Below are 27,654 nucleotides of genomic sequence, written 5' to 3' on the forward strand. Positions count from 1 at the left end.
GTGTTTTAAAAATTTAATAGAATAATAAAAATAAATAAATAAATATATATATATATATATATATATATATATATATATATATATATATATATCAGTATATACTGATTTTTGAATTAATAAATTATAAACTAATAAGTATTTAGTCCGCATGTGCGGACAAAACACTTAGTATCAAATAAACTGAAACACATGGAATGATAATTTACACTATTAAAAAAGCCCAAGATTCCAACCCACTAAAAGTAAATGTTTCAAAACCGGGTATTTGCTAGAAAATTTGATAGAGTTAACAGCCGAAAAGTCGTCTTGATCCTAAATGATCAGCCCAAGCCCACAGCTATTGACTTAGTGACATTTTATTGATTCTCTGAGTTTTTTTCTCTTCTGTATCGGTTTTTAAAATACTTCAATTTATTTTGGAAAAGTTGATTCTGTAACCTATAAAAAATTATAAATAGCTAACTGATTCTGTAATCTGATATGCTTTTCAAAGTGATTAATGACATTGAATTGTCGAATTTTTCATCCTAATTATAAGGGATGTTCTATTTAGTTCTAGAGAAACATAAATACATACAAATTTAAATGATAACTTTTTAAGTAGATAAAAAAGTAGGACTCTAAACTAATAGAGTAGATTTAAATTTTCTCAAATCCAATTAGCCTTTTTAGATAAAATTGTAAAATATATCAAAATCTAAAAATTGTTAATCGAACTAATCCAAATAAATTAAACCCAAATAAAATTTTTTGAAATTAGTACAAAGATTTTTAAACCGAAGAGGAACCAAACACACCCCACATAATCATAATCAGATGACGTCAAAAGTCTACATGATTATCTCTAGAGCATCATCTGCCTTTTGTTGTTTTCCCAGCTCCGTAGAGAAATGACCTCTACAGCCGAAACTCCTCTTCTAGAAGAATACGTGACAGACGCCGTTGACCACGGCGAACTTCCCGCCGGAAGATCCAGTACCGGTAGATGGAGTGCCGCCTGGTTCATAATCGGTAAAGAAACCAAAACAAGATCGCAGAGTGCTCTGTTCCCTTTTATATATCTCTCCACCTGTTTATGAATTTCTCAGTATATTTTCAGGTGTGGAAGTAGCGGAGAGGTTCGCTTACTATGGAATCGCATCAAACCTCATAAACTACTTGACTGGGCCACTTGGTCTATCTACTGCTGTCGCCGCTTCTAACGTCAACGCTTGGTCGGGAATCTCATGTCTTCTCCCTGTTCTGGGAGCTTTTGTCGCTGACGCTTTTCTTGGTCGGTACCGAACAATTATCATCGCTTCTCTTGTCTACGTACTGGTTGGTCTCTTCTCGAGTTTAGATTATGTCTCAATACTTGTCTATATGCTAAGTGATCACTTCAGTTGTGTTTAGATTATGTCTTAGTGTTTTGTTATCGTTCTGTCTTTAGGGCTTAATGTTTTCATTTTTTTTTCGATCAAAAGGGCTTTAATGTTTTGTTATGGTATTGTCTTTAAAATCATATCTAAACTTAGATATGCTTAAGTGATCAAAAGTTGAGAAATAGACACTGACTGGAGTTGACTTCAATGTCAGGGGCTGGCACTTTTGACTTTATCTACGTGTCTGGTTCCTATTAGTACACCAAGTGAACATATTGCTAGTGTGGCGTCTTCTTCACCATCTTCATTGCTGAATCTACTCTTTTTCTTCTCTCTGTATCTGGTGGCTATTGGACAAAGTGGGCATAAGCCTTGTGTTCAAGCGTTTGGGGCAGACCAGTTTGATGAGAAAGACCCGAAAGAGAGACTTGAGAGAAGCTCTTTCTTCAACTGGTGGTACCTTAGCATGTGTGCAGGGGTCTCCCTAGCGATTCTAGTGGTTGTTTACATTCAGGAAGCTGTCAGCTGGGCACTTGGGTTTGGGATACCTTGTGTATTCATGGTGGTATCTCTTGTTCTGTTTGTGCTTGGGAGAAGGAAGTACAGGTACGTTAGAAGAAGACATGAAGATGAAACAAACCCTTTTACCAGGATAGGTAGAGCCTTGCTTGCTCCAAGTGCATGCCGTGCTAGTGATGTAGAAGATGCCACAGCTCTTGTTAGGCTTATCCCAGTGTGGCTTACAACTCTCACCTACGCTATACCTTACGCGCAATACATGACTTTCTTCACAAAGCAAGGCGTTACGATGGAAAGAACTATAGTTCCCGGTGTTAAGATTCCTCCTGCTTCTCTTCAGGTCCTTATGGGTTTCTTAATTGTAATCTGTGTACCCATCTACGACCGCGTTTTGGTGCCAGTCTCCAGGTACATAACCAAAGATCCTTGTGGCATCACAATGCTCAAAAGAATTGGAACCGGAATGGTACTGTCATCTCTCACTATGGTGGTTGCAGCTATGGTTGAGTCAAAGCGGCTCGAGACAGCAAAAGCATACGGGCTTATAGACCAACCGGAAACAACTGTTCCAATGTCGATATGTTGGCTACTCCCTCAGTATCTGATGCTGGCATTGGCTGAAGTATTCACAATAGTGGGAATGCAAGAGTTCTTCTACAGCCAAGTCCCTACAGAGCTGAGAAGTATCGGTCTCGCACTTTACTTAAGTACATTAGGAGTGGGAAGCTTGTTGAGTAGCTTACTCATCTCTGTGATTGGCTTGGCCACGGGAGGAGATGGTGGAAACAGCTGGTTCAATAGTAATCTGAACAGAGCACATCTCGATTATTTCTACTGGTTACTTGTGGCTATTAGCGCCTTAGGGTTCTTTGCTTTCTTGATCATTTCTAGATCGTATATATATCGCCGTGTGGATGGAGTGTAGGTTGTACAGCTTTTCTTGGTAGATGGCGACCATAATAAGATTGTTTCAAACGCAAAAATATACAACAAGAATGCATAGAACTTACACAATGCATGGCTGTATGTTTAACTGTATATCTCAACATAGTTATCGAGCAAATTGTCCCTTGTGAATTTGACAAACTAAAAAGAAAGCTTCTATTCGTGTTTTCTTTTCTGATCTGTTTCAGCTTGACTTTCTTTTTTCTGTTTTTTTTTGTATCGATTCCTTAATGATAAGAGTTGATTCTGAAATTAACTTAAATCTCAGTGCATTACTAAAGTGTGAAATTCGTTGGGCCGAACGAAGTGACCATCATAGACACAAGGCGGATTGCTTTGTTATCAAGATTGATATCCGGAGGATTAGGAAAAATGTCATTAATAGATAATATATTTTGGTTATTCTTGGATTCGCTCCTTTGAGTTAATTTCTAGATTTACTAATAACCAATAAAAATTTGTCAGTTTTTGAAATCAAAAAATAAAATAAAAATAAAAAATAATAGTAATTACCAATTCTTTAAATCCTAAACATTAAACCTTAAACGTTTGGAAAAATCATAAACATTAAACTCTAAACTCTTGAAAAAATCTTAAACTCTTTGATAAATTTTAAACCCTTGAGTAAGTCCTAAACCCTAAAATTCACTTATTAGGGTTTACTCTAAGGTGTAGAAGTTATCCTATGATTTAGAATTTATCCAAAGATTCATGATTTATCCAAAGATTTATGATCTATCCAAGAATATAGAATTTATTTAAGGGTGTAGAGTTTAGAGTTTAGTGTCTAGGATTAGAGCTTAGGGTTTTACTCACGGCGTTAACAACATTAAAAAAAAATATTTCCTTTTCAGTAATTACTGTTACTTTTTTTTCAAAAACATACATGATATTGACTATTATGACTGTGGTGAACCTAGACATTCACCTTAAATGGTGAACCCAAGAATTATTCAAAAATTTACTCTAAATGGAAAATTAGAATACTGAATTTTAAAACTATAAATACGAGTATAATGAATTGTAAGTTATTCATCCATATAATCAATATACAAACTGTAGAAATAGATATTACACCCACTCGTAGATAAGATGGCAAGGTATGATAAATGTTCGGCTATAAATAACACATGAATGGAAAATAGACTAAATAGTTATACATAGAAAACACTCGTATCATAGGAAATGAAGAACTGATGCGACTTTTTTGTGACTAGGTTCGTTTAGATGTCTACGTCGAACTTTTACTGTCGCAAAAAGCATTATCAGACATTTCGTTTCAAACGCCCAAATCGGCAGAAATTTCTTCTTCGACAGCTGATTTCATAATCTGAAGAGCTTCGACTATGTGATCACAAAGGTGATGAGGGTCTGGAATTACGTCGAGATCAACTCCAAGATTGATGATAGCTTTGTTTACATAGCTTGTTATGTGGACAATGAGCGCCTTGTCCAATAAAAACACAGTGTTAGTTTTGTCTATATGTGCGGTTTCATTCTCGTTCGAACCCAATTAATGGTAACTTACAGAAAACATAACTAAACATCCAAATAAATATCACTTTATAATAACTTTTAAGCTCAAGTTGCAGTCATTTCTTAAAACATTTTTTATTTAAATTTAGTTTAACATCCGTTCTTTTTTCTTTTTGACCATTTTAGAATTACTAGACTTGCAAAATAAATCAAGGATATATTATTTGCCTTTTGGGTCATACCTGTGGAAAACCAGATATACTTGCGGCAACATAAGATATTTGGTGGTCGAAAAGGCTTATTTCTTCGGTCGGACCGGCAACATTTGACAATACGACTGTTGAGCGACCAAAAATTCTCATTGCAAGAGTTCTTAGTGCCTGTTATCCACCCACACGTCCAAATGAATCCGTTTGAATTTACCATCACATATAATATATCAAACATGATCGAAATAAGAATGATATACAAACTCACCTTATATCCAAAAACTTCCACAGTCAATTTGAACAACGTATAGGAAAATAGAGGTTCGAGAGAGAGTTTTTTTCGATCCATAATAGTTTTAGATCGTCGGATGTATTCAAATATATCATTTTCAGATTTCATCCATAGCGGAATCATAACATAACCGATTGAGTTTCCCCATCTTGACGTCGAACCTTTCTCCATCATTTTAGCAAGATCCTATTTATATGACAAGGCAAAATTAATTAGGGCGTTGAGGTGATAATATATATATATCTTAGAAAGTTTTCAAAATGTTTTTAATTTGCACCTCGATTTTCTTATTTGATCTTAGGTTAAAGAATACAACACCACGAAGACATATATTTTCTAGAGATTTCTTTAACTTCGGATTTGTTTCCGAGTCTGTTTGAAAAAGACCATGGCAAGCAATTTAAGATTAAACGTTAATAAATACAACTTGCGATAATATTATAAATTATAAATTAAATAAATGGTTTACCGTATTTTTGACTCAGATATCGTGAAAGACCAGCTTGCACCATTCCAAGAATAACATCATTCACAGTCTAATTAAGTGAGGACAGAAAAATTTTGCGCTCATGTTTTAGTCAATTAGTAAGTATAATTAACAAAAAAAAAAAGAAAAAAAAAACAATCAACATACCATATTCATTGCGTTCTTCACGACTTTCACATCGTCCAAACTAATGACTCTGTGAATGAACTTGTTAGGGGTAAGTGTAGCCCTTGGTTTCTCCATTAGAGGAGTTGCGTTGTCACGGACGGAGCATAGAATGAGCAGAAACTTGAAAACTTCAACAACAGTGTTGAACATTAGTTTTATTATTAACCACAAACGAGAAACCAACGACCACCAAACAACATTGGTTACTTTGCTCTTTTTTTGAGCAACCAAAGTGGGTAATGCCCCTGGGTCACTTGTTTTTCGACTACAAGCGAGTAAAAGAGACATAAGTGACATCCCATCACCCAAGGAGTGATGAAATCTCGCCACAAGGAGAGATTCTGCATCTGATGTTTTAATATTGAGTATGTGTATCTCCCATAACGGTTTACACACATCAATTGGTGAAAAAACCATATTTGATGTATAATCCTCTAGAAATTGATCAGGGTTTTCAATCGTGGGATCTATATTCGGAACAACTACATGATCTTTAACGTTTACGTTTGTGGGAATCCATCTTGGTTTGTGTTCACCAGAACCTGTCTCCTACAAAGTTGTACATAAACAAATATGTTTAAGTCCCGCGCAAAAAAGGAAAAAAAAAAGTCCCGCACAAATATCGTTGCAAAAAAAAATATTAATCAATATGGACGTATGTGTTATATATATGGAACAAAAATAAATCTATAAATCTATCTGTCGCGGATGGAGTTATTACTAGTATGCAAGAGAAGCGTGGATGGTTGAGCAAAGTATTCTTCAAGCCTTCTATAAAGGCTGATGGACTGGCCTCGTTTTTGAATCCAATGGTGACTATGTTGAAGCAATCGAGGCCTGGCATGCTGAACAGCCGTGAAAACGGGCTGACCGGTATCTCTCCAACAATCACTTGCTTCTCAATTGCCATATCTTCTTTTTTTTTTGGCTGTTTATATGAATAATTTCATAAAGTGCATGGTTGATTTATATACACATGCTAAGCCTCACGTAGCTATCAATATTTCAAGGCGTTGAACAGTTCAATATTATATATTAAGCTTTATAAAAACGTTTAAATTCTCTCGAAATTTTGTATATCGTCTGTGAATAATTTTTATCATGAGTTTTCATAGAAAACGATATTTTGGTCATTATTTTGTTTTAATTTTATAAAAGATGTATTTACACTAACAACACAAAAATCATCAACCGTGACTTTTAGCGTAACACTTCATTGCTACATATACCACTTTTTGGTGCAAATGTCAAAATTTATATCCATTTTATAGACAGACACAGGCTCTATAATTAAATAACATCGACATCGTGATATTTTATTAAGTTATATAGATATATTACTCTAAAAAATAATTGGATCAGAACTTAATTTTTTTTTAAATTATTAATTTATGTCACGTAGTATTTTATATAGGACGTTATACTGCATTTTCTATTGTAATCTTCAGTCATTAATAACTGTCTCGAAAAATCTACTATATATTAATTGAGAAACATTTAAAAAGTTATAACTAAAAATGAGTCGTGCTTAAGTGTCATTTAATTAGAATATCAATTTTGCTTACATTGCGGCTTGAGAATCAATTGAGAATTTTGTTAGTCCAAAATTAAATTGCTAGAGAATGTTATATTATATAGTATGTTCATTATGAATTATTTATTTATCAAATTGAAATTTATTATATATTATTTCCTTAAATAAAGCATACAGAATTACCTAATGTGATTAAGATATATATGACAAGTAATAATTTTAAATAATAAAGATGTCTAACAATCTAATTACTTTTTATCATTTTTGTTTAATTATTTATTATTAAAATAAATTGCACGATTACATTAATCATATAATAAAAATTTATATTTTTTGTATATGTTTTATTTTGAATTTTTCAAAACGAGTATAAATTGCTAAAACTGTTAAAAGTCTCACATAAATTTTTGTGATGAAAGTTTAATTTTATTTCTATAATAAAATACAATGATTATAAAATTATATGAATAAATAATTTTATTTAATAGGTGTTTATGTTAATATATATTTCAAATCGTTTAAATTAAATTATACATCATATGAAAATACATACTTATATTGTGATATTTGCATTGAACATATATTGAAAAGTTAATATTTTAATTTTAAAATCTTCATTGTTTTTTTAAATGATTATAAATTATTGAAATCAGTAAACATTCCACATTAAAAAAATCGTTAGTGTTAAATATTGTTACACAAATATGCAAAGAATCATATAATCATATGAGTAGAAACCTCATTTAATAAATATCCATATTAAAAGTATACTATATATTTATGTTAATAACATTTAAATTTAATTATATATCATATACGATATATAATTAATTACTTTGATTTATTTACCCTAAAATTGAAAATTTATAAGAGTGATCGTTTGATTTATATGTGTACAACAATTTATTACATAATAGGAATTTATTTCGTAGTTATTTGATATATAATTATTATTTTATTATTTCATAATATGCAAAAATACATAAAAGTAATAAATATAAAATATTTCTTCTGCACAAGGCGCGGATCTTAGACTAAGTATATATCTTTTTAATAATTTTAAATCCTAAACAATTTTTAAATCTCATGCCAAAAAGAAACGAAATGAGAATAAACTCAAAATTTAATATTTATATCGAGCAATAATCAAAATAAAAAAAATGACACAAAAAGAAAAAAATATTGAAGATAGATACTATTGGCACGTGAACATATATTTCTCTTAACCATAATTAACTTTTAAAAAGGTAAATAATGATATAACACCAAGCTGACACAGTTTCATTGTAACCACATAGTAGACTTGAGATTCTTCGGCTTAAACGTTAGACTCTTATGCAATAAATTATTTTTTGACCTAAAATATTTTTAAAAATGGAATCAACTCATCAGTAAACAAATTCTGTAATTAAAAAAAATTAAAATTGTTTAAGTACCAAAAATATTAATTCGATCAAGAATATAAATTTTATTTTTCCATACGATATTTCTTAAATAAATTTTATATAAATTTTACCATGCGCAAGACGCAAGTCTTATCCTAGTTAGAACATTATTTGGCATGAATATGATTATGCAATAGAAAATAGGATCTCAATTTTCGGTCTAATAATCAATAGTTTGTGTCGAAGAAAATCATGATAAGCCACTGTTCAAAAAAAAAATGATCGTAAATCAAAGAATATCATTTTCTCTTGTCATGCAATAATATCAGATCATGGTTTTACGTTGGAATGGCATAAGTCACTTATTTTTTTTATAATTTTCTAAACATCTAAATGATCCGAATTAAATTGGCAAACTACTTTTTTCCGCAAATCAAAGAAAAGAACGACTGAAATTTCCACAAAATGATAATTAATCTGTGCATGCTCATGAACAGTGTATATATCTATGTGTAGTACAGTACTATATTTTCTTATAAATAAGAATGGTACGACGTGCTTTCTATGGTTGATGTAACATGCATGTCTCATCCGAGCCCGAGGAGGGCGAGCAAGAGTTCTTACAAATAAGAAAAGACACCACTTCTAGTCTTATATGAACGAAGTTTGCAGTAAAAAAATAAAATAGGATTTTATCCCAAGCTTGGTTTTTTCAGGACGATCATGAATTGATTTTTTTTTTCATTTTCAGGAATTGATTTTTTTTTCTCTTTCGTTTTCCAAATATTTTCTTACCAAGAGTTTATGAACCAAAACCTTTATACATAATTTCAGGCCAAAAACTAGAACCTGTAGTATGGTTATCTCGCAAACGTAGCCTAAATTCTTGACCCGAGGTCCATGAGAACTCTCAACCAACCGAGTATGATATCGATCAATTAGAAAAGAAATAAAAAAATACGATATAGATGCTTGGTGGGAATTAAATTCACGATACTTTTCTTCTGCCAAAGAAACACGACTGGAGTTCTAACAAAAACGTTTTAAATGTGTGTTCACGAACTATATGTGTATTTTTCTTTCTAAACAATAGTACATTTTATATATTACAATTTATAAAATTGACGCAACATGTCTGATTCTGGACACTGTAGAATTACCAGCAAAGTAGGGAAGGGGTTATTGTCAAAAGGTGTGCAATCCGAGAAAAATGAATTAGAGATCCAGAAACATACTTTTGGCGAGTTTTAAGCAACCTATGGTCAGAGCCTGTAATCGAGTATCTAAACCATAACGTAGTATTATTTTAACGTTGGTTTTATTAACTAACAAAGTTAAATTTAAAAAAAAATGAAATACTTAAACCCGAGCTCTTAAGGTGGGGTTCTTAGCTTCGGCTAAAAACCGTTTTATAGCTTTTAATTAAGAAAAGCTAAGAACTGTCTCTTAAATAAGAAGTATAAAAGCCGGTTCTTAACCGAAAAGTATAAAAAAAAATGTCAAATGATGAGTTAAGAACTCCAAATTAAGAATTCAGGTTAATCCATGCTCTTACAGGCTGACATTTTTTGTGTGAGTTTCTAGAAATGATCTCAAAGGTTCTTACTCAGAACTTGTATCTCAACATTTCATCTTCTTAACTTTTCATAACAAAATATTTTTGAAATATTTTAATTAAAAATATTTTAACAAAAACCATTTAATGAAGGTGCTCTTAGGAACCAACATTAAACCAACAATCACTTGGTGATAAATATGAATTTTTCACAAATCAAACGGATACCAATACTAATTATACGAACATTTTTTGTGGTTGATAACATAAACACTTGTTGTCTATATATATAAAGATAATTAAAGGTATAATTAGGTTTATAAAGACGAGAAAATAAATATAAGATGACATTGACACTTATATTTTTTTAACATTGGATAATTATATTATTACAACTATGAAAAATATTACAAACGATTCTACATCCGACAATTCTATCTGCCGTATGAGGATTCACGTCTGACTGCATCACCTGAACCGTTTTATAGGATCCACGCTTGCCGGTACTCCTTACGCCATACTGCAGATGTTTCGTTAGTTTTTTTTTTAATTAACATAATTCTGTATTTTCAGGGAACTGAAATTCAGATCTCTTGATGTAGAAGCATTAATGAACCATTGACCATTGGACCAATGGAGCTTTCACATTAACGCATATATATAATCATTGGGCTTTCACATTAACACCTATATATAATTATGATTTTTGTAATAAATATAAAGTTGTATTCAATTAAAAAGCCTTTGTTAAAAAGCTTTCATCAAAATAAATGTACTTCAAGCAATCACTAACTCAAACTCACACGTTTAGTAATTAGTATTCCTCAACAAATAATATTTAATTATTGGAGCATAATCCTAATCTCTACATTTGGAAAAACCACCGTTAGTTTTTTTTTAAGCGCTGGATAAATATTATGCTATTACAATTATGCTACTTTTTGAGTTATGCTCAAGATTTTTTGTAAGTTTTTTCTCTCTTAATTTACATAATTCTGATTTTTTTTTTGATTTGAAATCCAAATTTTTTTGTGTAAACATTAATAAACTCTTAGTCAAACTACCAATGAGACTTCCACAGCCATCATAAACTTAATACGCGTGAATTCTATATATCTAATCCGCGTGATCGTCTCCCAAGTCCCAAGCTGCGTTTAGATATCCCGCCTTATGTCTCCTTTGTGGTTCAGCTCCAAAAATCGATACGAATTATTATGGGTTGCAAAGCTCAGTCTCATTAATAAGTTCATGTTACTTGCCACGATTTTTGTGACCTACAACAACTCATGAAAAGCAGACTAGCCGGACTTGACACTTGACAGGAGTATATCCTCCACCGCCAGCCAAGCTATCACCGCACACACCTTCGACAAGGGGTTGATTTTCGTACATCTTTACTTTATGTCTTTATGGGTATTGATAATATGATGAGAGATAGATAGGTAAGAATTGTATTTACCGCACACACTATATTACACACGTTTATATACTACTATTTTGTGACAGGACCAGATGTCTAGGCCAGATGTTATATTAGAGACATACACTAGTAGAAATAATCGCTATAGGGGATGATTGGTAAGTGCTGTAGCTTTATATTTTTTGCTATAGAATTTAATCTGTAGATTTATTTGCTGTAGCTTTCCTTGCTGTAGATTTCTAAAGCACTAATTTTTTGCTCTCGAAATAAAGTTCTCTACAGCTATATTTTGATTTTGCAGAGATTTTTTTGCTGTGAGTTTTTTTAAGGAAAGCAAAGCTCGATTGGTTGAGATATATAGCTATAGACTAAATTTTGGCTGTCCAAAACATCTACAGCCCCAACCAATCATCCCCTATAGTTACATAAATTTACGTGCTAAAGTAGTTATTCCCTGACTAGATGTTGATATAGCCACGAAAAGTCACGAATAAACGTGTTTATACGATCGTGATAACTTTTCCTTGTGATTTTTTTGTGACTAAACTAGTCACCTCACGTATAATTCATGACTAATTTAGTCAAGAAATAGACACACAAAAAAATGTGACTAAATTAATGTGTAGTCACAATTTTGTTCATAGCTAAAACGTGACTATTACAAAAAAATTAAAATAATAATTACTAAATTATAAAAACTACAATATACATATATATATATATACATAAATATGTTTATATCTATACTATTATTTTTGAAGTGATATTTTGCATTCAATCTCTCACGTTAAAAGTTAGAGCTCTTAAAATCAATGAAACCCTTAATAATTATAATTTATAATTTATTATATAATTAAAAATAAATTTTACATTAATAATACTAGATCGATAGTTATCACTACAAGAAAATAAAGTGATTCCTGACGGAAAAAAATCATGACAAAACCAAAAAACTGACTTCCGCCGGAAATTCGTCGAAAATTCCCAACGAGTTTCAGATAGAAAAAATTGACTTTCATAAGAAATTCGTCAGAAATTCCGGACAGATTCTCGACGGCAACAAAAAATTGACTCTTGTCCAGACTCCATCAGAAATTCCCGAACAAACGTACTCCCGATGGAAACAAAAAAATTGACTTCCATTGGGAATCCCGAATTCTTGACGAATTCGCAATGAAAACAAAAGAAATTATATTCATCAAGAATCTGTCGAAATTCCCGATGTTGTTGATGGAAATATATATATATATATATAATTTTGTCAGGAATACATTAGAAATTTCAAACGGATTCCCGGCGAAACAAAAAAAATTGATTTCTATCGGGAATCCATAACTACAAAAGCTCTTCGCTCGACAATAAATTGTCTCGACGATTGAAGTTGTACTTAGGACATCATTAACCCCGGTCTCTTAGTCATGGTTGTTAACTCATGATTTGACACTTTTTGTTTTTTTACATACTTTTCGGCTAAGAAACGGCTCTTATATCTCTTATTTAATAGACGGTTCTTAACTTTTCTTAATTAAAATCTAAAAAAAATAAAGAACCGTCTCTTATCTGAAGCTAAGAATCCCAGTTAAGAGACTGTGGTTAATGATGGTCTTAGCAACGGAATGAGCTCCGGTGGTCACAGCCAGGGTTAGCTTTCTGAATCATTCCCGGACACTCAGCAGGATAGGTATGTCTGATGTTGTTGTCACAGTAATTGGTGGTGTCTTCCTGCCTAATGGGCCCATGACCCAATCCGGAAACTGGTAAGAGAGAACAATCAAAGTTCGATCCTCCAACACATAAGTCATTCTCATGATGCTCAGCAAGATCCTACCGGGCTGAGAAGTATCCGTCTTGCGCTTTACTTAAGTTCATTAGGGGTAGGAAGCTTGTTGAGCAGCTTACTTATCTTTGTGATTGGTTTGGTCACTGGAGGAGACGGTGGAAACAGCTCGTTCAACAGTTCTCTGAACAGAGCACATCTCGATTACTTTTTACTGGTTACTTGTGGTTATTAGCGCCGTGGGGTTTTGCGCATTCTTGTTCATTTCTAGATCTTATATATATCTCGCCGTGTGGACGGGTGTCGATTTTACAGCTTTTGTTGGCAGATGGCGAGTTGTATTGTGTGAAGTTTATGGTTCACAACCTTGTGTTGATATTAGGCCACTACAAAAATATAAATATTTTTTCAGGTTTTCATAATTAACATATTTTGATAAATACCAAATCAAACGCAAACGAAATGAATTTTGCTAAAAGAATGATTGACACCTACACCAGGTATATATATATATATATTAGCATATAACCACATATTTAGATGATACTAATGTATCATTAACTATACACACTATCAGAAAGAATCACGGGCGCAGAATTTATTAAAGTTAACAGAGGAGAAGGAAATTTTGGAGCCAAGTATTACAAAGCTCCAGGCCTTTGCATGGAAATTGAAGGCCCCTTCGAAGATATGTCATCTTATGTGGCAGTTGTTAACTGGTCATGTGGCAGTAACGAGGAATTTAGTTAGACGCAATATGAGGTGTGACAATTACTGTCCAAGATGTGGAGAAGCAGAGGAGACTGTCACACATGCAATCTTTGAATGCCCACCAGCCCGTCAAGTATGGTCTTTATCTTCAACTCCGACGTGCCCAAATATTTTTCCGGTATCGAGCGTCTACACAAACATGGATTATCTATTCTGGAGGAAAAATAGTATCATGGAGCCAGAGCAAGACAGGGATCCTTATCCCTGGATAATATGGTACATTTGGAAGGCTAGGAATGAAAAACTCTTCAGGGGAATAGATAGAGATCCTCTGGAACTAATTAGACATGCTGAAAGTGAATGCCATGCATGGTTTGAAGCTAATGAAGTGGTACAAACAGTATCACAAGACACTATAAATGAGGAACCCCAAGCCGTATGCTTGGGAAATATTTGTTTATTAGATGGTTCTTGGACACTTTCAGCTAACTTTAGTGGATGTGGATGGACATTGATGGATAGCTCTGGGAATAGTCAGCTTATGGGGATAAAAAATTTCCCTCGACGTGAATCAGCCTTGCATTCGGAGGTAGAAGCACTGCGGTGGGCGATGGAGAGTATGCTGCAGCACTCGACCTGCCAGAGCTTTGGGACAGACTGTAAGGAACTGATTGCTATGGTTAAGGATCCTCAGGCGTGGCCAAGCTTTGCGACGGAATTGGAGAGAATAGAGACATTACAGATATGCTTCCCGGACTTCAACATCACTTACGTTCCACGGGCGCAAAATCACACAGCAGATTTTCTAGCCAAGACTGCTAGATCTTTTCGTAGAGAGTTACACTTTGTTGGTTGTTCTATTCCGGTTTGGTTACCCAGACCACTTCAAGTTTGAGTAATAGAATAGCTTTTTGACGTCAAAAAAAAAAAAAACTATACACACTATATGGTTAAACTAGTGTGTTATGTTATTCAATAACAAAAAAATTTTTGTCACCTAAAAAGTGAATCGATATGAAATTTGATAATTCAGTATTGGGAAATGAAGCAATTCCAAATAGGAAATCAATCATAACTTTTTTTTGGAATTAATGTTAAATTATTCAAGAAAAAAAATCCTTGTACAATGTGTGTAACCTGAGCTGAGAGTTTTGCCTAATGTTTAGAAAAAAAACTAAACATTCACTTTTCATCTCAGTGAAAACCATGTTTTTATGGCTGACATACTGTCGATCTCCCATCATCCGCATGCTCGAGATCCTATTCCTGACCACCTTATCAATGAGTTTGGTCAAAAAAGAAGGATTGTTTGGGTTCTCGCCGTGCCTTCTTCTGTTTCTCGCATTCCATACTGTTGACAATGTGACCTGGAAAACATATATGAGGAGAAACAAGTGCTGCTTGCTTCGTGTTTGGTCTAATAAAAGTTGGACTATCTCCTCCCACACATTTGTGTAATGCGATGACAGAACTTCTAAGTCAAGTTTTTTTTTTCATATTTCTTCTAAATAACTGCAGGTAAAGGAGAGATGCCTTTTAGTTTCCAGCTGCTCAGGACATAGACTACAGGGAGCCTGTTTTGGACTGCTATCTATGCTGTAAAGGAATATTTTGGTGTACTGTAAGAAAACCAAATACCTCTATGCCAGTCAAGCTTAGTGTGTACTGTCCGAGTGAGGTGCCAAGTGGCTTTTGCTTGAAACTCTGTTTTATACGAGTCATCCCCTGTTGCCCATAGTCTGACATATTCACTCTGCTTTAGACTTCTCATGCGCCTGAAAAATTTCCTCCTCAATGACATTAAAAATCTCCTCTCGGCGTCTTTTTCTTCGGTCACCGAAGTTCGGTGAGCTGTTTTTCTATGCGAAGTCGTATGTCTACAAGAGACCAAACACCATTTAAAGCATATTCTTCTCTGTGCTGCCTGCTGTATTGAGTTTATCCATTTATTGAAATGGACTTCAGAATTTAGATTTACATATTACATTTTTAATAACATATTTGATTGTTTGAGTGTATGTTTATGTTTTGTCTTCAACTTGGATTTTAGTGTATATTTTTGGTTATTTTTTAGACTTGGAATGGTGATTTACTTACTTTTGGTTTTGTTCAGTATTTATAATAAATTTCAGATTACTAAAACAATAGCTAATAACAATTTCTAAATAATACAAAAAATTATCAATAAGATATGAATTATTCACAATATATTCTAAGAAGTTGATTTTTAAAAAATTAAGTTAATTTTATTGATAAACTAACAAATATTTTTAGTATGAATTGTTTTCATGTTATATTTTAGATGCTAAAAGAATTATTTCTATAAACATTAATGATTAGGAGTATTTGTTATTTTATCAGTTTGCTTTTATTTAGAAACGGCTTAATTTTTCAAAAATCTAGTTTTCCTAAGTTTTGGGAAATTCATTTTTCAAAAATGATTGATGAGAAATGGTTTTTAGGAAAATAAAAATAAAAGCTATTTCACAACCAACAAATAAAAAATCAAGGTCTTAAACCAAGTCACGTTGTGGAAGCCCATTTAGTCCAGTGGTTTGACTAAAAAATTATTAATGTTTCTACACTAAGAGGTTTGGGATTCAAACCCCAGAAAACGCAAATTATGCAGATTATAGAGAAAATGGGTTACCAGAGGTTTTCAGCATGGTGCAAGGGCGTATAATCGAACTTGGATCTCATAAGGCGGCTCGGTGTGATGCAGTCAGACGTGCGTTCTCATATGATTGTAAAATTATTGGCCGTAGAATCGTCTATGTAATATTTCTCATCGTTGTAATAGCATAATTAATCAAACGTTAAAAAAAAAAACAAGTCACGTCAATATTAAATGATAATGCTCTCTAAAGCAACTTTATAATCTAGGTAATAACTTAATATTAAGCACAGCTCAGAAGATGTATTTTTTACTTTGTTTATTTAGAACAGTATTATACATGAGATGTCATTTTAGAAATCTTTGAAATCTGATTATTTCTTACAAATAACATAAGTGATAATTTGGATTGGATACAAATACCACTCGGAACATTTGGATCAAAATTCTACTTGACTTTGACCCGTGCATCCATGCATGTATTATTTTAATTTGTAATTTTTAAGAGTATAACTTTTATATTTAAATTCAATGAGAGAGTAAGGTTAAATATTTATAAACAAATGTTATATTTTTGTTGTTTGATAACTGTAAATCGAAGAACGTGCAAGATTAAGAATATACTCGAAAAATGCCAGATTTTGTGTAAATTAACTGTAAAAGTGGATCATAAAGTTAGTATATCTGTGATTTTTGGTTTGACATTGACGGTTACTGATATTCATTGATCAACTTAATACATGTTGAATATCAACTTAATAACTTGTAATATACAGTATAACCTCTTTAAATTAATAATCTATAAATTAATATACACTAAAAATCTCTATAAAATAATATAATTTTATAGTTCCAAATTGAATTTTTGATTTAATTAGTATATCGATAAATTAATATCTCTATAAATCAATAAAAATTATAGTTACGGTGTAGTTCCAACATTATTAATTTATAGAGGTTTCACTATATGTTGGATCGGTCTCATCGTAAGGTGAACCAATTATAAGATTTGTAACACACCTTGCTTTTGTATATCATATGTTTGGTACACAGAAATGACATTTGTCTATCCAGCACCGGTTCCTTTTACTATTTGAAAATTGTACTTGTGTATATTTTTGTAGCTAAAATGAAGGCGTAAAGGCATTTTGAAACTATGTATTCAAACAGAGAATGAAGTTTGAAGAATTGCATTTCCACTATGCTCTAAGAGAATGTATAAAACAAATTGTAAATGTTGGTAATGGCTGAGTGCTCGGTTATAATCATTTACTATTAAAGTTAGTAAGTTGGCTTGGTTTGGTACACTCTCATTTTTTTTAATTATACAGGAACATCGGTTTAACATAAGTGATCTAGACTAGTCACGTGTTACTAGTGTCGGTTTTCTGTTTCTGTCGTTGCCAAAATGTTAATTCTCCAGTAGTCGGGACTCAAACTCTGATGCCTTTACCGTATTTGAGCTTTTGCCTTCAAGTTAATCATTCTCATTTCACTAACAAGCCAGAGTTATTAAGTAATGAATCACCACGGGCTTAATTAGGATGTGTTTTGATTTCATTAGTCACGGGTCTTATATTAGGATGTTGATTAAATATAATAAAATATGTAGTTAGTGGTGGACATGTGCATTTCTAAGGGATTAACAAATGACCAAAATACCAGTATTCAATTTTAGTTAAAACGTAGTGGTTTTTTCTGTAATATATCACATGAAATTAAAGTTAGTTTCAATATGTGCTTCTCTTTTTCTTTTAATAGAGAAGATGTTCGAAATGCATCATACATGTAGAATTATGAGTTACATTTGTACTTAATCCATAATTGTGATTGTATACATGCTCAATGTACACATTTAATATATTGGAACTATATAATTTTAACATTCAGTTACTAACATATCATTAAACTCGAACATCTTGAACCAAGTCTCACTTTTAATATATTTTTGTGTTACATCATTTGAAAGATACTTTGGATCACTAGTCTCTTTTTAAATCATTTTCAGATCTCATTTCTGGATCACTTATATTAGTTTAAATCAACTTGAAATCAATAAAACAAAGCAACTTTCTAATAGTTAAAATCAATAAAACAAAGCACATATGCAATAGTACAAAGTTTTAGCACCTTGCCATAAACAAAAACAACACAAGAAGCAAATAATATTCTTTTAACACAGCACCTCTAAAGTAAAAAACCCAATGTTGATCGCCGGAGATGAGCTCGGAAATACTCTTCCTCCGGGAAATCTAGCCGTCAGATCCACCTCTGGAGGATGGAAATCGGCAAGGCTCATCATCTGTAAGTAAAGTAACTAAGCTCAGTTAAGTCCCTCACTCTCACCAACTTCTCATCAGAGGTTTCTTTGTGTGTTTGTAGTCGTAGAAATGGCCGAGCAGTTCGCCTCTTACGGGATATCGTCCAACCTCATAACGTACCTGACAGGACCACTGGGAGAGTCAACGGCCGCAGCTGCAGCAAATATCAACGCCTGGAGTGGAACGGAAGCGTTTCTTCCACTTCTCTGGAGCTTTGTCGCTGACTCGTTTCTTGGCCGTTTCCGTACCATCATAATCTCATCTTCTCTATACATCTTGGTAAGTAGTATATACAGTACGATCTCAACCTATCTCATCTATTATAATCTTGTTTGTTATTGTTTCTTACAAGAAGATATAACAATCAGGTTTATCATGACTTCCAACTTGAAACTATTGGCGTTAAGTAGATTGATAGTTACTATTTATATATTAGTTAATTATTTCTTCAATTACCAATGTGTGACTTTATTCATTCATTAACAGAAGGTGCTTTGGTGAAAATAAAACAAACAGGGACTTGGGTTACTGTCTTTTTCAGCCATGATTCCTTCTCACTCCAAAGATTCGAATCAACTCCAAGTGACTCTCTTCTTCATCTCTCTGTATCTTATAGCCATAGGAAAAGGAGGTTTCAGCCCTTGTATTAAGGTATTTGGAGCTGATCAATTTGATGGAAATGACCTAAAAGAGTTGAAAGCAAAGAGTTCTTTTTTCAACTGGTTGATGTTTGGAAGCTGTGTTAGCATATTGACAACTCGCTTGATCTCTAACTACATCCAAGAGAATCTAAGCTGGTCCTTAGGATTTGGTATTCCAGGTGCTTCCATGCTACTTGCTCTGCTGCTCTTCCTCCTTGGAACTAAGACTTACCGTTTCACTACTGAGAGAGGAGGAAACAAAAACCCTTTTGCTAGAATTATTCGTGTTTTTATAGAAACCGTAAAGAACAGAAGACAACCAGATTTACACATAGCTAACCCGAACGAGACCCTACTTCTCGTGGCTCACCAGAGTTCCAAACAATTTAGGTAACCTAATTAACAGAGATTCTGAATTTTTCTTTCTTTAGAATCTTGGAGGCCACGTTTGTGCTTATACTATTTTGGTTAGGGATACATATACAAATTGTTACTTTTTGTTCCTCTTTGGCGTTGTGGTAGGTTCCTTGACAGAGCGGCGGCTTCATGTGATTTGTCTGAAATTGAAGACGCAAAAGCTGTGCTAAAGCTTGTTCCCATATGGATAAATTGCTTGGTTTACTCCACTGTATGTTCACAGATCCCTACTTTCTTCACAAAGCAAGGATCAACCATGAACAGATATATCTCACCAGGAATTTTAGTTCCCGCAGCTACGCTCCAATGCGTCTTAAGCCTAGCAATGGTTGTTTTCATCCCAATCTACGACCGTCTACTAGTCCCGATCGCAAGATCATTTACTCAAAACCCTTTAGGAATCACAACGCTTCAGAGGATTGGCGCTGGCATGTTTCTCTCCAATATTGCCATGGTGGTTGCCGCTTTTGTCGAGACCAAAAGGCTCCAAACCGCTCAAGATGATATCACAACAATGATGAGCGTGTGGTGGTTGGTTCCACAATATGCTATCTACGGTGTCTCGTATGCGTTCTTAACGATTGGCTTACAGGAGTTTTTCTACGACCAAGTCCCTAGTGAGCTTAGGAGCGTCGGTATGGCTCTGTATCTAAGCATATTCGGGGTCGGCAACTTCCTAAGCAGCTTCATGATATCAGTCATCGACAAAGTCACAAGCCAGCTTTGTCAAACGAGCTGGTTCGATAACGACCTTAACAAGGCTCATTTAGATTACTTCTACTGGCTACTTGCTTGTGTTAGTTCCATTGGTTTAGCCTCTTACTTGTGGTTCGCCAAGTCGTATGTGTACAATAGACCAAACACATTCTAAAAACACTGGTTTGTCTTCTTGACTATGTGGGATTTTTGCATTTTTATATCCGCTTCATGACCAACTCGACATTTGCATACTAACTACAACATTAAATATAAGAAAATTAGGATCAGATCCGCAACTTTACTATCCAGATCTTGGAATCATGCTTTTCACGTTTTTTCAGAAAATTGATAGTTACATTTAAAACTTTATCTTCATTACATGAAGTAGCAATTTAAGTTATGTAGCTGGATCCTTCTCTCATAATCTGAAATATATCATGTACGTTAAACGTTAAATATCCTGAGAATATCCTCAGGACAAGAAATCGAAAATGATTTAGTCCAATATTTTTTTTTTTGGGTAAAAAAATCCAAAGAATAGTTAGTCAACCCACTATAATCAAACATGATCAACTTATTTGCCAGTTGCCAAAAATAACGGAGGTTTAATACGTCTACAATTATTTGATCGTAGACCTAGGGAGCTGACATGCATCGTTCTAGTATGAAGAGCGGCTAGAATCATCTTTTCAATTAAATCTAACCTAACGTTCCATTCATCATATTAAATTTTTCAATTTCTAACCACCCGATCTTGACTATTCCCATTCGTTCCAACAACTTCATACCGTGTCAAACTTTCTTGTTTAAACGATCTTTGACTCTCACTTTTTTTGTAAAATTAATTTGATTACTGGTGTGCATGGACCAACAGCGTGTAAGAAGGCCACAATATTGATTGTAACATGTGAATGTGATCTCTCCACAAGGCGTTCTTGCCGTGGATCACGTGTAAACAAAGGGGTGTACACGCCGTCTATTACAAGATTTAGGTCACTGCGATGATGTGCACCAACTATAAATATTTCAACTTTTCGGATAACTCTGAAACAATAAACAAGAGACAATGTCGATCTCTAACGCTGATAGTGAGACTGGAACTACACTTTCATATGGTGTTGTCGAGGGTTCCGTTGACTTCCGAGGCAAGCCATCCGTCAGGTCCTCTTCCGGGGGCTGGAGATCCTCTGGCTTCATCATTGGTAAGTACTTACCCTTTTTTTTCTCCAACGTCCTCAATGTTCCCGCCAAATTCTAAAAAATAAGAGAATATTCCGACAGGAGCGGAAGTGTCGGAGAAGTTCGCCTACTTTGGAGTAGCCTCGAATCTGATAACCTACTTCACGGCGCAGTTAGGGGAGTCAACGGCGGCTGCAGCCTCAAACGTCAACCTCTGGCTCGGGACGGCAGCTTTCTTGCCACTGATCTGGGGCTCTATAGCGGACTCATTTCTTGGTCGTTTCCGTACCATCCTCTTCACGTCCTCTCTCTATATCTTGGTACGTTACTAAAATTCTTCTTATTTTGTTACCTTAATAGTGCCTCAAATCTAGGATCTCAAGCTGGAACTAGAGATGAATATTCAATTCATTTATTGTCAATTGGTTTTAAACTAACGTTACTAAAATTCTTCTTATTTTGTTACCTTAATAGTGCCTCAAATCTAGGATCTCAAGCTGGAACTAGAGATGAATAGTCAATTCATTTATTGTCAATTGGTTTTAAATTAACGTTTCCTATACTTTGTATGATTTCTAACAGTATTTATTTTCTATAATCCTGAATTTAGGGACTTGGGCTGCTTACGTTTTCAGCAACGATTCCGTCTGCATGCAAAGATCAAGAAACACTTGTCTCGTGCGTTTCTCAGTTTAAAGTGACAGTATTCTTTTGTGCTCTCTATCTGATAGCACTAGGCGAAGGAGGCTTCAAGGCATGTCTCAGAGCTTTCGGAGCAGATCAGTTTGATGAACAAGACCCTATAGAGTCCAAAGCCAAGAGCTCATTCTTTAACTGGTTGTATTTTGCGATATCATTTGGCATATTGGCCACTAGGTTGGTCTCTAATTATGTCCAAGAGAATCTGAGTTGGGCTTTAGGGTTTGGGATTCCATGTGTTTCCATGATGATTTCTCTATTCTTCTTTTTACTTGGGACCAACACTTATCGCTTCAGCACTGGAGGAGAAGTAAGACAAGGACGAAAGCATAATAACCCTTTTGTAAGAATTGGCCGTGTTTTTGTTGCTGCTGCGAAAAATCGACGAGAGACTTCGTCAGAAACCCTTCTCCTTCTTCCTCACGAAGGTTCGAAACAATACAGGTAATATTTTATTTACGTGTTTGGTTGTTAGTCAGTACGTTATATGTGGTTTTGCTTCTTTCCAAAATGAAAATAACGATTTAAATTATTTAATATTTTTGTTAACTGTGAACACTTAAATGAACAATTTTCAGAAAAAAATTAAAAAGTGTTCAGTTTTTAATGGAACTTGATTATTTAATATATTTTTTTTTGTAAATTGTAAATGTATAACCCAAAAAAACAAAGTTTTAGCGTTAAGTGTTCACACTTATATTTTTACAAATTCTCAAGACAAAGTGTTCAAATTTTTATGGAATTTAAAGTTTAAACCCTATCAGAGTTGCTTGCTTTACAAGTTAAAAGAAAGTACCTTTAAACACACAACTTTTGGCAACTGCAGATTCCTCGACAGGGCGGCGATTTCATGTGATTCAGTTGAAGTTGAAGAAGCGAAATCTGTGTTAAGTCTCGTTCCAGTTTGGATGTGTTGTTTAGTATTTGGCATTGTTTTTGCGCAGTCCCCTACTTTCTTTACAAAGCAAGGAGCCACAATGGACAGATCAATCTCATCAACATTCTCAATCCCTGCAGCGACACTCCAAGGTTTCATAAGCGTAGCAATCCTTGTTTTCATCCCAATCTACGACCGTGTACTTGTCCCAATCGCAAGATCAATCACTCATAAACCAGCAGGAATCACAACCCTTCAAAGGATCAGCACAGGCATTTTCCTCTCTATTCTTTCAATGGTAATAGCTGCTTTGGTCGAGATGAAAAGACTGAAGACCGCTCGCGATCACAGGCTTGTTGATTCCCCTAATGCCACGGTTCCAATGAGTGTTTGCTGGCTAATTCCACAGTACGTTCTCTATGGAGTCTCTGATGTTTTCACTATGGTTGGATTACAAGAGTTCTTCTACGGACAAATCCCGGTCGAGCTAAGGAGCTTGGGATTATCTATGTACCTTAGCGTAATCGGCATAGGCAACTACTTGAGTAGCTTCATGGTATCAGTCATTGAGAAAGCAACGAGCCAGCCAGGTCAAGCGAGTTGGTTTGATAATAACCTGAACCAGGCACATCTTGATTACTTCTATTGGCTACTTGCTTGTCTCAGCTCCATTTCATTCGTTTCTTTGGTCTATTTTGCTAAGTCGTACGTCTACAACAGCCCAAAGTAAACTCTTTCAAGATTTTGAGGAATAATGTCGATTGACTTTAAATAAAAAATGAATAAAAAAGTAAAAGTAGAAGATAAAACTAGAGTTTGATCCGTGGCAGATATTTTTCGCTTTTATACTGATTAAAATTTGATTTTTTGTCAACTTTATTTTTTTCGATGAAAATTTGGTTTATGTAAAAAATATTGTATTTGTTGTTATAGTTTATGTTATATATTGTGTAATTCTATAAATTATTGTTTATTTGTCTTGTTCATCATTATTATATTTTGCTTTATGTTTTTGATATGTAATGTGTTTTGTCATTAATCAATATCAATATTTTTACAATATTTAGTACACGAACGTCTTTAAAATAATAAAATAAAAACATCTTCAATAATAAGGAGACTGAACATACATTTTTAAAAAAAGTTTTCATACGTTATTTTTTTAAAAAATTATTAGTTATATTCTTAAATCATCATCTTATTCATTCTCTTCGTATTTGAAAATAGTTAATTTTGAAAATTTATGTTTGTTTACTTGATAAATGGGTTGGAATCAATATTTTATTTTAAATTGTTGTAAACACTTACATGTAAAATATAATGTTTGATTTATTTTGGTTATTGAAGGAAACATGGTTGAAATTGAACAAATAAACCTTATTCTAAACAATATTCTTAAAGCTTTAATTTGTTATTACCACAATGAGCTTGGTCATAACCTCGACTTAAGATCCAATTAACCAGTTACCATACTAGACTTAAAGATGAAAGCAACACATTTGGCAGGAGAAAACATAACCTCTCCATGTGATTTTATTTCACCGAATTCATCTGTTTGATACAAATGTAATACGAGTATACATAGCTATATATATAGCTTACATAATGTCATAACTTAAAAAATTCTGTAGTAGTTAAAGGCCATCTGTTTGATCCAAAACTAACTTTTGTCGCAGTTTTGCGTAAACTTCGTGTTACTTTGAAGCCGTTTCTAGAATTACTCGGTCATTTATAAAATTTAGGCCCATTAAAGTGTTTTAAAATATTGAAAATGCATTATTTGAACTTAACACCTTCATATAACTTAACAAAGATTGTACCTAATAGAGCTAAAGACTATTTTCTATTATTATTGACCCCTAAAATAAATTAACCTAGTCTGGCATCTGCTTCATTAACTTCTACTCAGACCCGGCTCTGTACGGTAATCTTCTTAACGGCATATTCCTCGAGTTACCATTCAAAAATTAGTTTTCAAAGGGACTCTGCCATGCCATGATTTAGTTTAAATAAAAGTTAGGATAACATATATGGGATGTCTGGTTATTTCTAGTAGAGAAAAAAAGGAGAAGATAATGCCTTTTCAAATTATTAGTTTCTTTTTCTAACACAACATTTTAAAGTTATTATTTTCTTGTCATTTACTATATATTGTTCATGGCTCGTCTCTAAGAAACTCTAATCAATACTATTAAGTATTCACCATGTGTCAATGAGAACCTCTTACTGTAAAATAAATTGTTGTGTCCTATATAAAACTGAGTTGAAATGAGAAGGTTCTAATATAACTATAGCCTATAGGTTTTTAACATATATATATATGCATGGCTTGGGCACAAGGCAAGGCAAGTACTTGCCAATTTTCAGGTACTTGATACTTGGGTTGGTTCCTTCAAATAGTTTGATTAAGTATTTGTATTTAGCTTGTTCGAATCAAATACCCATCCTATCAAATACTGAGAGGAACAAAATTTAATACTTGTAAGTTACTTGGCTTGCGTTGATACTTGCCAAAATCAAATATTTATTTATAAAATATTTGATTAATTGAATACTTTTTAACGAGTAACAACTGTTTTTTAATGCAAAATAGATAGTTTCTGGTGGATAACAAGTATTCTTAGGAATAAATAATGAGTAACAAATAAGAGGACAAGTACCAAGGCAATATGATACTTGATCTGGAATTACAGATAATAAAAAAAAATTGATTTGTTATTAAATTGATTTTTCAAAGCGTGGATGAAGTAACGAGAATAAGCCAAGTACCAAGTAAAATCATATTCAGCTCCATATATGTGTAAGATAAAAAAAGTCATACGATGATCTTTAACACTTAGAATCAAAATTATTTATTTATTTTCCCCCATCAGAAATTATATAATAAATTCTTAATATCTCTAATGTATACTGCGATCAATCATTTCTTAAAAATATACTCCCTCCGTTCCTAAATGATGCATGTTTTAGAAAAATATTTTGTTTTTAAAAGATACATATTTTACATTCTCAATGTATGTAATAATGGAAAATTGTAAATTTCAAAAACATTAATTGTGTTTACTGAATTTTTATTGGTTAAAAATCATAGGAAATAGCTAAACACAGAAAATCATACATTTATTATCAAAATTTTAAGTGTTTTCTTAATAAGTGTGAAAATTCTAAAACATAGATTATTTAGGAACAGAGGGAGTATAAAAATAAGTAAGTGGGTTACATATAAAAAAAAAAAAAAAGAAGGGGGAAACCAGCTAAATACAGGCAAGAATGTTGAATGTTGAATGTATAATAATATAATAAGATGGCACCAGCGATGAACAAACCAACCAAACAGCTTCTTCTTTTTTGACAAAAGCAACCGATGAAGGGATGTTTACCGGATCACTGCCGGGTCTACCAACCTTACATTTTCAAATACTAAATACGATTCTAATTTTGTTTCTTCCATTATATTAACTGTTCTAGTATCAATTTTTTTGTGCAAATGCACTACTCTACTCACATAGTTTTTTTTATTTGACACATGAAAGAAGAACAAAAATAGTTGAATATCTGGGAGACATAATATACAGCATGCAAGAGCACTAAAAAAAATACAAGTCATGTCACACACATACATTGATATATATATCAATCGAATCGAATATGTGGATACATAATTCACACAATTACGTATTTACTAAATATGCAGCATCCCTTAGAACCATTACAACATGTTTTGTAGCCACATATCATCACTAGAATGAATTTTAGAATCATTAGAAAATAGGTTGATTCATTTAAATATATAATAATATTTTTATTAAACTAACTATAAGTTCATTATTAATGTATTTTATTGTTTTCTTAAATAAAAGTTACCGAATTATCAAATATGACTATAATATATATGACAATTAATAATTTTGAATAATAAATATTTGATAAAAATAGGTGTATCTTCTATCATATTTTTAATATTTTAAACTATTAAAATAAATTAAATAATTACATTAATAAAAATTTAGATTTTTCTGTATATGTTATATTTTGAATTTTTATAAATGTCTATAAATTATTAAAACTGTTAAAAGTGTCACATTCAAATTTTATGATCTATGATTTAAAATTTTTGTTACGACAAGATACTACAAAATCATATAAGTAGAAGGTCTTATTTAATAATTATTAAGATTAAATTAAACTAGATACCATATAAAATACATAAATATTTTAGTTTCAGAATTTATTTTGAACATTTTTTTAGATAAAAGCTTTGAACGTACATTGACAACTTATTTTTTAAAAAAAAATTATAAATTACTAAAATTATTAATCTCACAATAAAATTTTTTGTTATCAGTAAATTAAAGTTTTTGCTTTAAA

General features: G+C 32.9%; 4 protein-coding genes across 7 annotated transcripts; 3 read left to right on the forward strand and 1 right to left on the reverse strand.

Moving 5' to 3' along the window:
* The first annotated feature begins 141 nt into the window (after positions 1–141).
* Positions 142–3,003, forward strand: LOC103852754 (protein NRT1/ PTR FAMILY 5.13). Of its 2 annotated transcripts, none has more exons than XM_009129652.3 (3): positions 142–1,011; positions 1,089–1,317; positions 1,576–3,003. In XM_009129652.3, the coding sequence occupies exons 1-3, from the start codon at positions 986–988 to the stop codon at positions 2,803–2,805; spliced, it is 1,485 nt and encodes a 494-aa protein (XP_009127900.1). In that variant the 5' UTR covers positions 142–985; the 3' UTR covers positions 2,806–3,003. The 2 variants fall into 2 exon arrangements, with proteins under 2 accessions (XP_009127900.1, XP_009127898.1); XM_009129650.3 differs by having other exon boundaries at positions 150–1,011; positions 1,100–1,317.
* A 29-nt stretch (positions 3,004–3,032) lies between these two features.
* LOC103852755 (O-acyltransferase WSD1) lies at positions 3,033–7,251 on the reverse strand. Of its 2 annotated transcripts, XM_009129653.2 has the most exons (7): positions 6,179–7,251; positions 5,437–6,006; positions 5,272–5,338; positions 5,080–5,174; positions 4,779–4,988; positions 4,544–4,681; positions 3,033–4,272 (listed from the first exon to the last, which is right to left on the reverse strand). In XM_009129653.2, the coding sequence occupies exons 1-7, from the start codon at positions 6,365–6,367 to the stop codon at positions 4,105–4,107; spliced, it is 1,437 nt and encodes a 478-aa protein (XP_009127901.1). In that variant the 5' UTR covers positions 6,368–7,251; the 3' UTR covers positions 3,033–4,104. The 2 variants fall into 2 exon arrangements, with proteins under 2 accessions (XP_009127901.1, XP_033141848.1); XM_033285957.1 differs by having other exon boundaries at positions 3,033–4,988.
* A 6,565-nt stretch (positions 7,252–13,816) lies between these two features.
* Positions 13,817–20,753, forward strand: LOC103852756 (protein NRT1/ PTR FAMILY 5.11-like). Of its 2 annotated transcripts, XM_009129654.3 has the most exons (4): positions 13,817–18,757; positions 18,836–19,053; positions 19,291–19,805; positions 19,938–20,753. In XM_009129654.3, the coding sequence occupies exons 1-4, from the start codon at positions 18,658–18,660 to the stop codon at positions 20,701–20,703; spliced, it is 1,599 nt and encodes a 532-aa protein (XP_009127902.1). In that variant the 5' UTR covers positions 13,817–18,657; the 3' UTR covers positions 20,704–20,753. The 2 variants fall into 2 exon arrangements, with proteins under 2 accessions (XP_009127902.1, XP_009127903.1); XM_009129655.2 differs by lacking the exon at positions 13,817–18,757 and having other exon boundaries at positions 18,908–19,053; positions 19,261–19,805.
* Positions 20,754–20,798: 45 nt separating this feature from the next.
* Positions 20,799–27,243, forward strand: LOC103852757 (protein NRT1/ PTR FAMILY 5.12). Its single transcript, XM_009129656.3, has 4 exons — positions 20,799–21,733; positions 21,813–22,030; positions 22,321–22,853; positions 23,236–27,243. The coding sequence occupies exons 1-4, from the start codon at positions 21,598–21,600 to the stop codon at positions 24,014–24,016; spliced, it is 1,668 nt and encodes a 555-aa protein (XP_009127904.1). The 5' UTR covers positions 20,799–21,597; the 3' UTR covers positions 24,017–27,243.
* The last annotated feature ends 411 nt before the right edge of the window (positions 27,244–27,654 follow it).

Source organism: Brassica rapa, chromosome A02 (assembly GCF_000309985.2).
Source record: "Brassica rapa cultivar Chiifu-401-42 chromosome A02, CAAS_Brap_v3.01, whole genome shotgun sequence".
NCBI lineage: Eukaryota > Viridiplantae > Streptophyta > Magnoliopsida > Brassicales > Brassicaceae > Brassica > Brassica rapa.